This window comes from Biomphalaria glabrata, chromosome 8, assembly GCF_947242115.1.
Source record: "Biomphalaria glabrata chromosome 8, xgBioGlab47.1, whole genome shotgun sequence".
NCBI classification, from domain to species: Eukaryota; Metazoa; Mollusca; class Gastropoda; family Planorbidae; genus Biomphalaria; species Biomphalaria glabrata.
In genome coordinates this window covers 22,074,250-22,092,869 of record NC_074718.1, presented here as the reverse complement: position 1 = coordinate 22,092,869, position 18,620 = coordinate 22,074,250, and the positions used below count along the sequence as shown (strand labels likewise).

The window sequence follows — 18,620 nt, the reverse complement described above, 5'->3', positions numbered from 1 at the left end:
CTTTGCTTTTTAATTTTATTCACCAAGTTGAAAGTATTGCCCAGACGCTAACATTCAGTTTGATTTGTTAGACCAGTTTGATTACAGTTTGTGTAACGTACGTTTACATGTGTGTACATTTTATCATGTTAGTGACTTTAAAGAAGGTCAATTAAAAAAATATGATACGATGTTATTTGTTTTTAATGTAATCATTTAGACTGAATAAACATAAAACACGAGTAATGTAATCTTGTTACTAAATATAGCATAAAACGCGATTTCCTGTCAGTATTTGGACAACTGTTACACTTTGATTTCTCTCTTCCTCCCCTCTCCTCTGATCAATGAGCTCTCATCGATTGTTTTAGCTTAACGCAATCTATGGATTGAGGCAACCAAGTGTAACACCTACACATCGTCCCTGGACCAGATCATTTGTAATCCGATGGGGTTGATAGAAGTCACTTTTAGATACAATAGCTTTTTTTATATTGTGTGTTGTAATTTCGAGCAACCCTCACTAAAGACTTATCAACAATAGAACTGTCTAGAACAATCTTTACCAACGCTTCGAATGAGCATTGTATTCTTCCTTACACTCCCTCTTCAGATCGTGTCCTACCAATAGTGTACCCTCCCCTCAAAGAATTGATTTCTTTTGAAGGCCGACAGAAATAGTCCGAGAGTGCTTGCTGTATTAGGCTTGGAAACCGTTACACGAGATCGACGTCTGCCCAACTTTTGATTGATGTGATGGTTGGGGTGTTATTGGTACTGTTTACATTTGGAATGGTTGAAGCCTCACATACACAAAGGTCGTGATTTCGTCCCTCAGTCAAGCCACATTACTATTTGACTTATTGAACGGGTCTTCTTTTGTGCAGGGGAAATAAAGATCCCTCTTTTTTTTAATGGTTATGCAACATCAAAATAAGAAATCTTACACCTCCTTGCAAGTCAGAGGGGGATTGGGGATCTGGGAGTGCTGCCTCTAGGCGTTCAACTGACACTTGAGTCAAATCTCGAATGGAAATCATGATTTATAGTTTATTAAGTATTCAACCGGTTTAACCCACTCAGCTACACACATTACATCTATAAACTTTTCACCAACAGTTGACTACTCACCCACAGCACCAACAGTTGACTGCTCACACACAGCACCAACAGTTCACTGCTCACACACATCACCAACAGTTCACTGCTCACACACATCACCAACAGTTCACTGCTCACACACAGCACCAACAGTTCACTGCTCACCCACAGCACCAACAGTTCACTGCTCACACACAGCACCAACAGTTCACTGCTCACACACAGCACCAACAGTTCACTGCTCACACACAGCACCAACAGTTCACTGCTCACACACATCACCAACAGTTCACTGGTCACCCATATTTATATTTATTTACTCACTCATTTTGTCTATTGACTGCTCAGCCAAGTTATCTATTGAGTGAACATCCACTGTTGTCTGTTGGGTGCCTTCTTTTATATATTATGTTTGTTGACTACTTTCTACATTATTCATTTTTATAAGTATTTTCTGACCATTTTGATGTAAATCTAACCTAACCTTGGTTAGGCCAATAATAGGCCAATAATTGAATATGCATCCTCCGTTTGGGACCCCTTAACTCAAGAAAACATTAAAAAACTGGAACAGACACAAAATAGAGCAGTGAGATTCATAACAAACGAATATTCACATTTGACTAGAGTAACACCTTTAGTAAAATCACTAAATTTAGAAAGCCTTCAGGACAGAAGGCTCAAAAGTAAAGTAGCAATCATACATAAAACACTGAACCATAATCTTTAAATACAAAAACAAAATTTAATAAAATACTCTGAAAGACACAAGGATAAAGGCACATTCCTCGTCCCATATGCTAGGACAAATTTGTACAAACACTCCTTCTTCCCTAGTGCTATTAGAGCATGGAATGGGTTGCCTGAGCTAGCCAGGAAAACCAGTGACTTGGCTGAAGTTAAGTCATTGGTTAATATGCATGACTAAATGCATGACGCGTAGGACGTAATCATCTTCTTTTTTGAAGTAACGTCTGTATTACATAAGATAAGATAAATCATGTCCTTTTTTTTTCTCTCGGCTGCTCCCTCTCATCTCCCTCTCATTTTCTCTTTTGATCGACATTGCTTCATTTTTACCTGCTTTCATTACTGTTTACTGATCTTACAATTTTATTAGAGTTGCACTGCTAACTCCAATACGCCTTGAATCCTATATATATATATATACACTGAGGTACTATCTTGATATTTAGAAATGAGAAACCTTTGTTCCAAAACATTTAGTAGAGAAAACTATGTTGACTTCTCCTAATACATATTTGTTAAACAACTGCTGCAAACTGCATGACTTTGTTCTAATCCTTTCATTGTATGCATAGACCCAATTGGTCGTTGCTACTTTAATTTCAATGATTTCATTTTGGTTAAGAAGTCAAGAACAATGTTCTCCTATTCTTGGACTGGATGCTCCATTGAACTGGTAAATCTTTCATAGCAGGAACTCGAAACGAAACTTTGTGTCAGGAAGTGAATGCTTGGGTTCTAAGTACCAATCATTAGTTGAATTGTCGTTGATTAATACGTACCACAATCTAGTCGAAACCTTTCATCTCACTTCATTTCTTTTTCAGAATAACTTGGATAGTCTTCAACTATCTAATAGATGAACATATCTTATACTCTTAAACCAGCAATATATATATATATATAGAAATATATATGTGTGTGTGTGTATATATATATAAAAAATAATCTTATATATTTTTAAAAATGGTCTTAAAATGTGCTAATTGGTGACTCCCTTCATCTTTATGTACGAACCGTCCAATGCAGTCGATAAACGTTTCAATTGAGTTAGGCCTCTTATCAAAATTTAATGTGATTGTATGTAAAGTACATATGTGTCAATTATAAATCTATGTCAAGTATTTTTCTCTGCAAATATTTAGATATCTTTGTATAATTTACATAGTCCTTTTATATAGCTTTATATTATATTTTGCTATTAACTTATTACACTATATATCGAAACTTTAAAATATATTTTACATTTATATTTAAACTTTTCTGCTCCAACTGTTATGTCCAAAAATGGATTTCATAGAACCTTCTTTCAAGTCAAATAGGGAAAAGTGATGCATTAAACATTGAAACAAGTCCATCTCTGTCGCATAAAAGCCATTATGAATACAGAGCATAGCAAAAGTTCTGCTTAAATATTCCTTGATTTCATGCACTGACTACAATATTAAACGTCTGAGCGTAACCATTGGAGAAGTGACACTGCAAAGACTTTCTTCCAAGCCAATAATAGGCCATTGGTTGTTGTTTTTTTTTACGTTAAAGCTGAATACAAAACCACTAAACGTGAGTAACGGGTTGGTATAGACTGTAGGGACACTAAATCGCTTTGCACAATTACATAACTTAGAGGTAATCCTTGGGATTGAAAGTCGCTTCCCGATCGCCCAATGTCTTCATTACAAAAATGTTCTCAAAATGAGTTTGGATAAATATCACCTTTCCTTGCCAAATCTTTCAGCCGAGCGAGGCTCTGTCTCATGGTACTCTCATTTACCCTCCTAACTCCACCATTACCCGAACAGTTATATCTATATTCTTGAACTCTTATATAAGGTAATATCTTCTCTTCTCTAGACATCTTCTTTCCTAGATGGTTACAGCTCCTCTTTTAGTTCTGAAATACATTTGTAAGTCTTTGTCCTTGAACTGGTTCGCGTGGGGCGGGGGTGAGCTGGACATACACAGAATGTGTTTTTCTGTTCAGGCCATATGAAGCGCGCAATGTTTCCCTCGGTCACGTCTTGGTTCACCCCGTCTGACTGACCATTGAATTCTTTGTCTGGGAGGGCACTGAATCATGCTCGCCAACACACCGTACTCCGTCTTGTGACTAGTATTTCTTTTGGCTTTCGCATTATCTGTTAACTGTGGACCAGGTTTCAGAATAATAGCAGCAACAAATGTCTATTTACGCAACGGTTTTATCTTTTATAAAATTAACACATTCTCGCTTCTACTTTTAAGTGTGTCGATTAGTTAAAACAAACAAACAAAAAACTAATTGATCCATTAAAATGTCCACACAAAAAAATGTCAATAAGAAACTAGTGCAACTCTCTTAGTTCCCCCGTTTGTGGCGGGTTTACGTCTAGTGAGACATTTGTTTCCCCCGGTCTTCAGTGAGTGCTCCACTTTTCGCCTTATTTCAACACTTGTATGTTTCCACCTTTAGTTGTTGATAATCTCGACTTTGTCAAGAGGAAAGAAACCAAATTGTATATTTTGTTATTTGTTAAGCTTTCACCACTTCTGGCCGTTTTGTCTGCAATGGATGAACGCAATAGTGTGACAGAATGAACTAGTGAACACAATTTCTCTAACAAAATCCCAACACTATTTGCCTAAGTCTCCGATACTGAGTGTGATGAGTGCTTAGACAGGAAGAACTGTCAGTTCCGCCAATGGCTGGTCATTAGCTACGACCATCTCTTTGTTCAAATTTTTTTAGTGGAACTGTGTGTGGCGTCAGTTGTGGAAAGGGCTATTGAATTGGGTAGTGAGCATTTCGATATAAAACGTGCCTGCCAGATGGTTATTTGGACATGTTTAGGCCAACATGCATTTCCTGTTTAGACATTTACTTGTCACATGTCATAGCAAGCATGCCCTAGCTAATTGTTGCATTTCTCTTTTTCTCTATATCTTTATTCTGTTCTCTTTCTCTCTCTGTGTCTCTGTCCTTGCGCTTGTCTTCTTACTCTTTATCGACTTTTATGTTTTGTTGATTCTATTAGCGTGAAAGAAGCTTACCGAACACTGAATGTTTTGTTGCTTCTATTAGATAGCGTGAAAGAAGCTTACCGAACACTGAATGTTTTGTTGCTTCTATTAGATAGCGTGAAAGAAGCTTACCGAACACTGAATGTTTTGTTGCTTCTATTAGATAGCGTGAAAGATATGTGCGTCACACCCTAACATACACACTTTACATTATGTTAGTTCCATTCTTAAGATATTTTGTATAGATTTCAATCTAGTTTTATACATCTTGTTTACTGCAGGTTGCTCTGTACAACCTAAAAACACACGTTTTTACCAGGTATATTCTCTCCCCTTCCCTTTTCCCACTTGTAGTAGCACCTGAGCATAGGGTCACCTGTTGAAATGTTGAGTCATCGCCGCTCACACCTACCTGACAGTGTGGTTATGTAGCTTACTTCAAGTGTACACTCAAGTGTCTCCAGTCTAGTGCAGTTACTTTAATGGCAATAAAACTTAAGTATTTATTAAGGACAGACTAATGTGCTAGACACACACACACACTTCTGTGTTCCTTCTCCGCCAGACACTTGTGTTGACCAAGTCTAGGGGACTAACTCAACAAGAATGCAATTCTGAATGATGTCATTGAAATGTGTGTCACTTCACTTGTTCCTCTTGTCGTGACGTCACATTTATTTGTCTGAACTTGGAGAGTTTCAACTTTCGTTTTTACTCCAAGCTTGTTTAAGATACTTTTTTTTTAAAATAATAAATGATAAGTTATCCTTGAATCCCCATTTTGATGAAATTATTTTAAAAAATCAAGCAAAATATTAGGGTTAATTGAAAAAAAAATTGCAAATCAAACAAGAACATAAAACTAAAATGCTATTTATCCTTAGTTTGGCCAATATTAGAATATGCTCAATAAAACATATTAAGAAACAGAACAAATACAAAATAGAGCAGTGAGATTTATAACAAACGAATAATCAAATTTGATTAGAGTAACACCATTAGTCTAATCACTAAACTTAGAGACACTTCAGGACAGAAGAATAAAAAGTAAAGTAGCTATGCTACATAAAACACTGAACCACACTTTACAAATAGAAAAACAAACATGTATTTTTCTAGATGAGCTCTATCAGTTCACCTAAAGACTTGATGAGACAAGATTGCATCCAGTAGTTCTTGATTTGTTGACTAGTACAAGAAGTAGAGAATGAAAAGCTCATCTGACTTTTTCTTTTTCTCCCACAGAACTTACTTTGCCAGAAAGTCAGTGCTGGAGAAGGAATACGCTCAGGTGAGTTCAATGGAGAGATGCAGGATGTCTGGGTTCTGATGTGGGCTACAGGAAATCCCGAGTCCGGTAGAAAAACAAGAATACATTACTATGATCGTATTTGACAACTGTAGAACAGAGATGATTGGGAAGTTTGTCTAAGCTCTATCTTTATAAATATCACAGTGTCTCCCCAAGACTCCAATTCATGATTTTTAAAAACATTTTTCTTTGCCAACTTTGTCTCAACATTTCGTTGCCCATTGTCTGACATTCTATTGTCACTCTTTACTTTCAAACTTGTACGAAGTTTTACTATTTATCAATGTCAATTTTGTTGTTTATTTAAAATAAAAAAGTGAAATACTTTTAAAAAAAAAAAAGAAACAACAAAGCTGATACTAATGTGACATTGTATCCATTAGTTTGGATCAGTCATGTCATTACATTTTAAATCTAGACTTAAAATAATACATCTGTGCTATTAGAAATAGTTATACCAACTATTTTTTGTCTAGCATAATTTCATTATTATTTTTTTTGTTTCAATGGGCTATAATAACTATCACTTGTCTGGCCGGGGGGGGGGGGGATCGAGGTGTTATATGTTACCAGGATCGTTTTTTAAATGCTTAAAAAATAAAGTTGCACACTTGAATTCGAACTCAAGCCTCCTCAAGGGAACTAATACAACTTATACCACCATATTTTTCAAGTACATTTTCTTTCCCGTGTTGGATACCAGACAAAATAATTAATTACCAATAGTTATTTAACTGTTGTTTTTTTAAATTGATTCTTGATTTGTCAGGTAAAAAAAAATTATGTGAAATTTGAACTTGATCCGAGATTGGGTGTGGGAGAAATAACGTGCAAGCTTTTTTACAGGCAGACAGACAGAGTTGATATAAGCTTTGGAAAAAAAAGTCAGTCATGCTCCCCTTGGTATTCCTCCCGTTTTCTGTCCATGCATTTTAAAGTTATGCCCCTTGTTTAATTGATCAAAGCGCATAAAAAGTGCCAACTTGGTTAGTCTAAGTAGTTTCTTCACTATCCGTATACTTGACCCGAATTAGGCCCAATATGAGAGAGGCGAAGATATTTTTAAAAAAAAAGGTTCAACAAGGGAAGAGTTTTTTTGTTTGTTTTGTTTTTTAAATCTGATAACACGTTGTTGTTTTTTTCCCAGTTATTTTTTACCTGTTGAATCCTGAGAAATTCTAGAAAGAACCTAAGTTTCTTGTGAACACAATAGATACACTTAAGAACATTTGTCTGATCATTGGACTGCACACTGTGTGTTAGCATATTAGCATAGACATGTTGCACTTACATTGATGCTATAATTGGAGGCCTGATAAATATTGTTTGGTTTGAAATACATAGAAAGTTAATCATCTTTTTGTACATACGGTATGACGTTATTTCGTTTAGAACTTTGACCTATAAAAAAAAAAACAGTTTTCAATTGACTGCACTGCATGACGCAGGTATCCAAGAACAAACCTTTTGCTAGGCACACTGAGTTACAATGTACCCGTATCCGTTACCTACCTGTTCATCTGATTCTTCCTCTGTTGTCTTGTTTGTCAAAAGGTGCATTGCTTGGTGGAATTGTATTGGACTTGGCGAGGTCATTTCCTCAAAAAGTCTAGATTGCAGCCTGTTTCGTGTATCAGTTCACTTCCTGTATCCTGTACATCGTGTTTAGATTGCTCACCTTTTCTCTGTTTGTTTCATTGGAGGTTTGAATAGTCATGACCAATGTTTCAATGAAATAGAATCAAAGTTCATATTTTATTCATTGATTTAATTGAATAGATTTGAAATGTGTGAAAAAAGATAAAATAAAAGGCATTGCGGCCTTTTAAGGCCATATTTACTTTAAAGATTTGTTGGTTTTTGCCCTAACAGATATATGGTGAAGACATTTTAACTACGAACATCACGAAACTTTGATCTTTATAGCAATATCTTGGAAACACTAAACCGATAGAAATCGATTGTCATAATCGTAGCATGGGTACTTTAGTGTTTATTCTACCCTCAAAGTCTCAGCGTTTGAACAAATGTAAAATTAATTTTATTTGTAGCTCTCCATTTATTGCTGGAGTTGTTTCTTCTAATTGCTATCTTGTTGTAGGCCAGATATAATACAAACATTGTTTGGGTCTGGCTGACGTCATGTGAATATGGTATTTTGTGTATGTATCCCACATGGCGTTCCTTGCTTACCTAGTTTCTTCAATTGACTAAGTGTGTTGTGTAACGCTTAGCTTCCTGACAATGTCTATTTCATGAATGTAGACCAGACACAACTAATGTCAGGGTACACATCTAGGTCACTGGGAAGTCAGGTGGTTGTTCTCTAGGTCTTGGTGGTAGACTTGTTGAGGAACCATTGACGGAAACAAATGAACAGGTAAAACATCAGGATATGATGTCATTGGATTATATTTTCATTCACACCTAGTATCTTCGTCATTATAGAGGTGGGCCACCTTGGGGTTTGTTTAGAAGGAAGTTACGTCTACTGAGTCACAATAGATTAAATACTTTCTTAGTTCAAGTTAAGGATTGTTTTGTTGAAAACTAGTTCTGTTTATGTACTTCCCATGTGTTTGTTTCAGGCCTTGCTAGGATTCATTAGCTTATTGTTGTTTTCTTTTGACCTAGTTTTCTTCACATTACACACTACATCATTATTTCAGTGAGATTGCACTTTAGTTACTTTTTAGTTTACAACCACGGTACAGAATACATGTAAATGAATTCAGTATATATATTTTTTTTTAAATTACATAGGAATTATTTTCTATTTGTATGTTGTTATGCAGCGAAATGTTTTGTTTTTAAATTACACTTATAATGACATTTATGAAGCCGCTGTTAATCAACATGACGAAGGTTTGAGACGCTTTGAGAAAATAACATACAATGGCTTCAAAGATAAACTTACCTCAACTAGTTTTGAAAAGGTTCAACTTTTAGCCCCAAACCTCAGTCTCAAGTAGATCTAGATCTATTATGTTGGAATTTTTCTGGACTACCTTGCGATTTACGGGACAGATGCTACTTCTTTTTTTATTGGTTAACGAGGGTGCCATGTGGCCAGCACAATGACCAACCGCCTTTGCTCCCCCCCCCCATTAATTTCAGGTACCCATTAGAGCTGGGTGGACTCAGAGGCGCCCTACATCACCCAATACTGAACTGGGTGCTAAGAGCAAACAAAATAAATAGTCCAAATCCACACCAGGATTGGGAAACCAATCGCTCTACCACTCAGCCACCGCGCATCCTGGTAGAAAGTTAATGAAATTAAAAAGAAAAACTTGAGACCTAGTTACGTCACTGACATCTTCCCCAAACATTCTCAGTTTACCAAGACGTTTGACGTCAAAGTAACCGTTACAGTAGTCTTGTTGATTACATTGTGTTGGAGCGTATACTGCTATAGGTAATGTGTTGGAGGGGTATTTGGTTGAATTGGTAGATGGTTTTTTTTAGTATGACCTGTGGACATCTCATTGATCGAAGGAATCAAAAGCCGTCTGGTCTGCTTGTTAGTGCCATTGAGACGTGAGAACAACATATTTGGTCCAACTGTTGGTAAGACATGCCCACAACAAGCAGACTTCACTTGCAGTTATTGTCTCGCCCCACTCTACAAGCTACTTTCAAAGTTACAATTGAAATTACTTTGCCACTGCACAGCACAACCTATTATCACTGGTTCAAAACCTTTTCCCTCTAAAACATATATTGTGACTAGCAACACGCACTGATTGAAGGTTGTTAAGACCTCTGCGCGGTGTTGATTCTTGACAATCTGTCTAGTGTAGATCTGACTGTAGGTAACGCTGAACTCAACACGTCAGTAACACCGGCGAAAGGCCGAAACAATCAAATAGGTAGTCGACGCTGATATGTTGTTCTAACAATATGTTTAATACTCAAAAGGGAATCGTCCGATGTCAATAATGTCGTACTCAAGTCTACTACTTTACAATAAGCGTCCTCCTTCTAGCGTCGTTTAGAGCGTTCTTGTTTTTAAAAGATCTGTCACGTCACTTGTCGCTAATTAAAACTTTACCCTATTCCCGAAACAAATAACTAATTCCTAACTACTTCCTAATCATGTCATAACAACTCCTCCCACTCCCGCTAAAAAAAATTGCCTGTCAATTTTTTAAATCTACTGTCTTAGTCTTACAATGTGCAAGGGCCAAAATGTAGGGAAACATAAAAGACAACACAACTTGAGTCTTGATTGCGATTTCAACTTCTCTTTCTGTGTCCACAATCAAGTTCCTCTGAACACCTATTTCCCTCAAGTGTCACTAACTGATACTGTCCAATGTGATGTGCCATAGGTGACCGCAGACATAGTTCGTTTGCGCTGACACTATAGGTGTGTCTATCTATACTTCATCACATCACGTTCCAGAGGTTACACCGCTTTCCCTCACACGTCAGGACAGACAATTTACCTAATATGACAAATTGACATTTATCAATGCTCGTTCTCCCACTATACACCTAACGTTCTTTCGGGCATCTACAAGTGTATTTTATTTCCTCTCTCCACTTACTTGTCCCCACACGACCTAACTCTTGACTGATGTATGATCATGATCAAATACAAAGAATAAATTATAAAACTTACTTTTCCTTGATGTAACTACATCGTCGCCTTATAAATGCCCTTTCTATTCATACACACATACATGCAATGCATACATACTACCCGAAATTACATAATTAACATGAGTCAATCTAATGATAACCAAATTACATGTATATTATAACATAAATATACTATTCAAAGATACATTAAACAACCTAATACCCATCTAGTTATGACTACTAGTTAAGTCAATTAATTAAGAATAAGCAATTAAATAAAATCCAACTTATTTACACACTACAGTCTCATAGTGCTATGTTTCACAGGCTATGTACACGACTCATACATTTGTTCTCTCCAACTGGAGTTTACATCTCTTCTTACGCCACTATAGCCCGCGTGTGGCCTTCTACCTCTGTATGACTTGTGATTACCGCTACCACAGTCATCTCTTCTATCACTATCGGGTACAGACCAGCGCCTCCTATCCGAACTCGCAATCTTCTGCTCAGACTGTTCTGCCCTACTCCAACAGTCTTTAGCGATGTGCCCATGTTTATGGCAGTTAAAACAAATTCTGTCATTTCTAGGTTTATTTCGCCTCATGTTGCCATACCTGCTTTTCCAACTTCTAACCTGTTTGTCAGAAGCGGCGCTGACACCTGCTACATTTCCAAGTAAAACATCTCTAGATAACCTCGGCATGGCTACTCCTTCGCAATACCCTGTGTATAATGGAGATCGAAGGAACACTTTGCACGCTTCGAATCTCTTAACTGCGCCGTCTGCCAACCTGACTGATTTGGTATAGCCTAAATAATCCTTAGATTTCACTAATCCCCCTCGAACTGCGAGTGTACTGCTAGCTGTGTCCCGGATCACATTTACCTGTTTATTATTTATCATGCCTGGATATAGTTTAAATCTATCTTCCCCACAATCAACGTAATTAATTTCTTCATCTGGTTCACTATGTCCACTATCACGATCCCTGTCTTGGATGCTCCTTACAAAATTAACCCTATCCGGTGGCCGATTATCCCTCTCTTGTCTACGGTTTTCTCGATTACCTCTCCTATCACTAGTGCCACTATTACCCTGTGCATTTCTATTGCCAGCTCCATTCCCTCTATGTTTCTTACACTGGTATGCCATGTGTCCCTTTTCCTGACAGTTAAAACATGTAACATCCCTAAGGTTTCTATCACCCGCTTTAGGTCTATCTATTCTCCTATCATAACTTTCCCTGCCATTGTTTTCATTTTCCCAAGGTCTATCATTTAAGCCTTCATAACTATCCCGACAACTGTTTCCACGTTCCCTGGACCTATCATTTCTCCTACCATAATCCCTATCATTACCATCATTTTTCTTTACATAATTTACCAGGTCAATAACTTTTTTATGGTCGCTACCTGAAAGTGGGTTGTTTGGGTAAGCATTCTTAAAGATCCTAATAATTTCTACCAAGTCTTCAATTACCTTAGGGTTTCTTTCTTTTACAAAGGACTGTAGCGGAGGGTCGCACTTATTGATAAAATTATCAATCAGAATGAAGTTCTTCAACCCCTCGTAGGTGTTCTCTACATTCTCGAATGCGAGCCATTTAGTGAAGAAGTCCTTCTCTGAGTTGATGGTTGTCTGCGGATCAACTTGGCTGGATGGGGTGTTTTCGTAATACTTCTTTCGGAATGTTGCCGCGTTGTGCCCGTATGCGTTTAGCAGTTCCTTCTTTAGCACCTGATAGCTGTTTTGCATGGAGTGGTCGTGGTTTTGGCAAATCGTGAGGGCTTTCCCATGTACGAAGTCCAACAAGATTTCGGACCACTCCTTCTCCTGGACATTAAACTTTGCAAGTTTAATTTCAAAGCGTTTCAGATAGTCGCCGATGTCGTCCTTGTCTTCCGCAAAAGGTTGAATTTTCTTCTTCATCCATGCGGCGCTACTATGGCTTTCTATGTTGGCACTATTGTTGCTGTTTCCTTCGGTGGGCACACTTACACCAGCCTCTATCCTCATCTGTTCAACTTGAATTCTCACTTTTCTGTCCGCCTCTTCTTTCTTCTCCCTCTCTACCCGTTCCGCCTCTCTAACCTTTTCCCGTTCTACACGGTCTGCCTCTTCTTTTTCTTTTTCTCTGGCTCTCTCAGCTTCTCTGACTCGTTCCCGCTCTCTGCGGTCTGCCTCTTCTTTTTCTTTTTCTCTGGCTCTTTCAGCTTCTCTGACTCGTTCCCGCTCTCTGCGGTCTGTTTCTCTTATCCTCTCTTTCTCTAAGCGTTCTGTTTCTGCCGCCACCATCTGCTGCACATAGGCGGCCAGTTCTTTGCCGCGTAGTTCCAGTTCTGTCTTGGCCTCTTGGATTAGCTTTTTCCTAAACTCTTCTAGGTCGTACCCTGGAGCAGTTGCCATATTACTTATTTGTTACTTTACCTCGCTTTTTATTTAAATTGTCTTCCACAAAAGCCTAATAGCTTCTATTACCTATGTTCTATAAATCAAATTATCTTTTGAGCGTACCCTCGCTCCGCGGCTTCCTGATATCTCTTAATTCAAATGAATTAAATTCGTCACTCTACCCTTGGAGTCTAGACTACCAACTCCGACTTATAATAACTTCTGTACTTTCCAAGATACACTTAGTATCCTTGGTACCAGTGTGTAGGCTACACTCTGACCCGACTGAATACGCTGTGTGACACACGCACACTCAGCCGACTACGTGTTACTCACACGAGTCGCCGGTAAATAGACCAACCTGTCTATTTACAACTACTAAAATTTACAAATGGGCAATCAGGCTTCACCTCGATTGTTCCCCAGATCTAGTCTAGATTACGCTAGATCTTAGTTACTTCTTACCTGCTTTCACAGCCAGGAGTGTATATAACTTACTCATACCAATAAACTATGAAATTAAACCTAAATACGATAAACACCAAACTATAGCTCTAGTTCTAATGAATGAGACTTTCGTCTGACAGTAAGACTTAAGACGGGAGTATTACAAACAATTAATACATGACGTTACTAAAAATGATTAACTAAATGATTCACATTCACATACAGGACGAATTAACAGCTAAACGTATATCTGGACCTCTTGCTAGATTACACCTAATTTTAAGGATATCCCCAATCCACCACGATTTAACCTGGTAGTGATAATCTAGCGAGTGGTCACTTCCCTACAGACTCTAAGTAATAAAAGGAGAAAGTAGTTAAATAACACTTGACTTATCTGTCTAAGAAGCGGCGATAACTCCACAGTCAGTCTCGGGTCCACTCTTCCTACGCTAATGTCTGTCCCGGCGGCAAGGCTCACGGCGATGTCTTCCCTAGCGGTGAGATAAGGACAGCGAACGTTTCGGCTCTCCAAGGTCCTTCGGTACTGGTCTGCAACGGCTCCGGTTCTTCGGTGGTACGGCGTCTGGTTCTGGTTCACGGTGATCTGTCGTCTGGCTCCGGTTCGTCGGTGACGTAGAGTCTGGTTCCGGTTGCTGGTTCCAAGGCAGGTACGGTGGTTCCAGGTGGTCGTCTGTCCAAAGTGAAACTGGAACGGTCCAACAGTTGACCCAGCGACAAAGTCAAAGTCCAGTGCTAAAATACCGGCTATCTGGCTATCTACCGTGTAGCACAGATTCAGCCGAGCCGTAGATCAAATTAGCACTACTGTACTTAAGTTCCGTAGGCAGTAAGATGACTCCTACGTCAAAAGTTCTTTGGCGTGACCTCAACGGTCGATCTTGGCCTTGCAGAGGTGACCTTCACGTTCGTTCTCAAGATGCAGGGCAGGCGATATCTCTTCAGTACGGCTTCGACAGGACGGTTTTCTTCCCTTCAGCAAACTGTAGCCTTCTCGATACCGAACTACAGGCTTCAATACGATGCCCCAACGTATGGGCGTTTACACATTACAAACGTAGATCTAGATCTATATTTCGTTACCTCCTAGGTCTCCGAGTCCAGGATCTCACTGGCTTTCCTTCGCCGACGTGGCTGTACAATCAGGGTCTAGCTGCAGACTAGGCCGATGACGTTAACTTCTGCCTCCTCCTAACAGAGGGCTTCTATCCTTCTGGATGTTGATGCCAGTGAGCTCCGAGTCTGGGGTCGCCACGTTGTTAAGACCTCTGCGCGGTGTTGATTCTTGACAATCTGTCTAGTGTAGATCTGACTGTAGGTAACGCTGAACTCAACACGTCAGTAACACCGGCGAAAGGCCGAAACAATCAAATAGGTAGTCGACGCTGATATGTTGTTCTAACAATATGTTTAATACTCAAAAGGGAATCGTCCGATGTCAATAATGTCGTACTCAAGTCTACTACTTTACAATAAGCGTCCTCCTTCTAGCGTCGTTTAGAGCGTTCTTGTTTTTAAAAGATCTGTCACGTCACTTGTCGCTAATTAAAACTTTACCCTATTCCCGAAACAAATAACTAATTCCTAACTACTTCCTAATCATGTCATAACAAGGTATACCCCCCTACACAGTTGTAGTACCGCCAACAATGATGAAAGTGAACAGAACCAACTGGGACAATGCTTGGACACTCAGTGTTTTCTGCAAGTGAAAGGAAGCCAATACATCCGGTCACTGGGACACTCTGTAGGGCAGGTGTTTTCAAGGACAAAGCTTTGACTTTTTCACCTTTTTTAGCTGAACTCCGCATCCGCATCTTCTTATCTTATCTTATATAATACAGACGTTACTTCAAAAAAGAAGATGATTACGTCCTACAACTATATATCTCAATAATAGAGAATATATTTCCCTTCTTCGATATCAAACAAAATAATTAATTACCAGTAATTAATTGATCAATTGTTTGATTTTAAAAAAAAACAAATTCCTGATTGGATACAATTAATAATTGTTTAAAGTTTCAATTTGATCCAAGAATGGACGTGGGAGAAATAACGTTTTCAAAACTCTAAATATTTAGCCATATCTCTGAATACTGAGGAATTAATTTCTCTTGTTGTTATATACATAAAAACACATCACCGGTAATTGATTGACTATTTATATATATTATAGATTCATGTATTGTCTTTGCCAATGAATATTTGTTCAAAGTTTAAACATGATGCAAAAATGGGTGTAAGAGAAATAGCGTGTACAAACTTTTGACCAGACAGACAGAGTGAGTTAATATAAGCTTTGTAAACTGGCATTAATGTGTACAACTTAGCACGCTATTGTATAAATGGAACATTTCCAGACAGTCAAAGAGCAAATAGATGTTTAATCTACAGGCTGCTCATTAAAGTGCAAGTATAAACTATAGACTTAGTCTACACTGTGTAGCTGAAGTTTCAATTTTGTAATACTATTGTTTCTAATATTGCGTGTGCTTACACACTAACCACTAGGCGTGTTTCTACTCCAGTGTGTCCATGTTTTCACAAGAAGAGAAAGAAGAGACGTACTCTGTCAATGAAATGATTGCTGCCTCCTAGATGAACAAAGATTGTCTTGAGCAGGGCAAGTGGGGAGCTCAGTCAGCCGATGGGCCAGATAACGCTGAAGGTCGGAAGCGAATCGATCGGGTCCCATTATTGCTTGATGGCCTCTGGTTCCAGTGACGATTATAGTCGTCGGTCTACATCGCCCAGGACTAAACTGGGTCTTAAGTAAACGGTCAACAATTGTGGCTGGCGCTCATGAAGGCAATAATAAAAGGCTGAATAACTTTAATTGTATGACGAAAGTAAAAGTTGCCTTGTGATGCAGACACTTTTCATGGTTCAAACTATTACCCGGTGAAGTTTATATCGACCACGGATCTCTTAAGACAAGTGTAGTATCTTGAATACAATACTTAACGAAATTGTTTAAATAGTCAAAACCATTTTTATGCTATCTATCTGTCTATCTGACTGTCTATCAACCGACAAACCGACCTGTGTCTTGTTTGTTTCCCCCTTCATTATAACGACTTACCTTCTCATTTAGTCCATTAAAGGCTGAGATAACATTGTCCCACAATTTTTTTTTTCTAACAGACTCTTTCGTTGCTGTCCAGCTGAAGCTGATTCCCGTTCTTTGCAACATTACAAAACTTGGCATACATGATTTATTTGGACCTCTCTCCTCCTACAAATTAGTCCAAAAGGGATGCTTCTTTCTACAAGTTTTGTCCTTTTTACAAAGCTTATATCAACTCACTCTGTCTGTATTTCGTCTGTCTGGTAAAAAGTTTGAACATGTTTTTTTTCTCCTTTTCCCATTCTCGGATCAAGTAAAACCTTTGCACAACCATTCATTAATTAAACCTGACAGGACATGAATCAATAAGAAAAAATAAACAATTAGTTAATTAATCAAAATAAGGGAAATAATAGCTACTTAATGATATATATATATATATATATATATATATATATATATATATATGGATTTAGTCCCCTTATTACATTTTGAAACGTTTTTTCTCCCACTTCCCATTCTCGGATAAAGTTGAAATTTTGCATAATTATTCAGTAATCGTTAACATTACACGAATCAATCCAAAAATCAACCAATTAGTTAATCAATTAGTACTAATTAATTAACGTTGTTTTATAATTAAAAAAAGGGAGACAACCCCACAATTTTCATGTATATGGCAGTACTTAGCGGTTCCTTCCCTTAGATGAGATTTTATTTTTAAATGTTTTGTTTTTTCTATTGCTTATTACATTCTCCTTCGACCCGTTTTCTCCCATGGAATAGTCTGAGAGAACTGTCTCCATACCACAAAGTACAACCCTCATTAACACTTCCATTTTATTTGATTTCTCATTTCTAGACCACTCAAAAGTAGTTATTATTATGTATGAAATAGCTTCCATTTCTGAACTAAGAAACTATCACAGTATAAAAATACATCGCGAAAACTACAATTACCAGTGTAAAGATTGAACTTTGTCACTTTGCTGCTCACTCACGAAAACAAACTTTTCCACATTGACTATTGGCATGAGAAATAAATGTTTGATATGTGCGCATTCTACGATCTATTTCACAATCTAAACAGAAACTATTTCTAATAACTTCTGTGATGTTGAGATAATTGAATGAACTGCTTCTAGACGAGAAGTTCAATCATCTGCACTTTTGTGTCGATTAGACTTTGTTTCCTCAGATTCAATTAGACTTTCTGTTTCCTCAGATTCAATAAGACTTTCTGTTTCCTCAGATTCAATTAGACTTTCTGTTTCTTCAGATTCAATTAGACTGTCTGTTTCCTCAGATTCAATTAGACTTTCTGTTTCCTCAGATTCAATTAGACTTTCTGTTTCCTCAGATTCAATTAGACTTTCTGTTTCCTCAGATTCAATTAGACTTTCTGTTTCCTCAGATTCAATTAGACTTTCTGTTTCCTCAGATTCAATTAGACTTTCTGTTTCCTCAAATTCAATTAGACTTTCTGTTTCTTCAAATTCAATTAGACTTTCTTTTTCCTCAGATTGAATTAGACTTTCTGTTTCCTCAGATTCAATTAGACTTTCTGTTTCCTCAGATTCAATTAGACTTGATTTTGTCACTATACATCTAGTCGTAGTGGACTTTGAAACACATTGAAATACATTGACAAATTATACATTCCAATCTTCTCTAATCTCTTAGCCTCAAGCCCAACTCGTGCATAATCTACATCAACCAATGAATGTTGTAAGGTAGACACATCCTATTGTGTACGCGTCAACATTTCCTAATATTCAAGGTAGAAAACGTCCTACGTTACTCTGGAGTGATTGTAACTCATTACATTTGACTGGCTTTAATGCGAAGAAAGACTGTTAGGAAATTGAGTTATCTTTATCAAATCGCTGTACAAACACTAGTCACACTTATCCCCCCCCCCCTTTAACTACCTTTTGTTGATGTTAGTAATCCATATTATC

The 18,620-nt window shown here is 37.8% G+C and overlaps 1 protein-coding gene across 7 annotated transcripts in view; it reads left to right on the top strand.

Annotated features, from left to right (window-relative positions):
• Positions 1–18,620, top strand: part of LOC106078990 (F-BAR and double SH3 domains protein 2-like) — a 60,914-nt gene that overhangs the window by 5,787 nt on the left and 36,507 nt on the right. For 6 of the 7 annotated variants that reach the window (XM_013240085.2, XM_013240086.2, XM_013240088.2 and 3 more), the window contains exon 3: positions 6,073–6,118. In XM_013240085.2, coding sequence (XP_013095539.2) covers positions 6,073–6,118 — 46 coding nt within the window. Of the gene's footprint in view, positions 1–6,072; positions 6,119–7,286; positions 8,520–18,620 lie in introns of all 7 variants that reach the window. The other variant, XM_056038284.1, reaches the window with a different exon arrangement.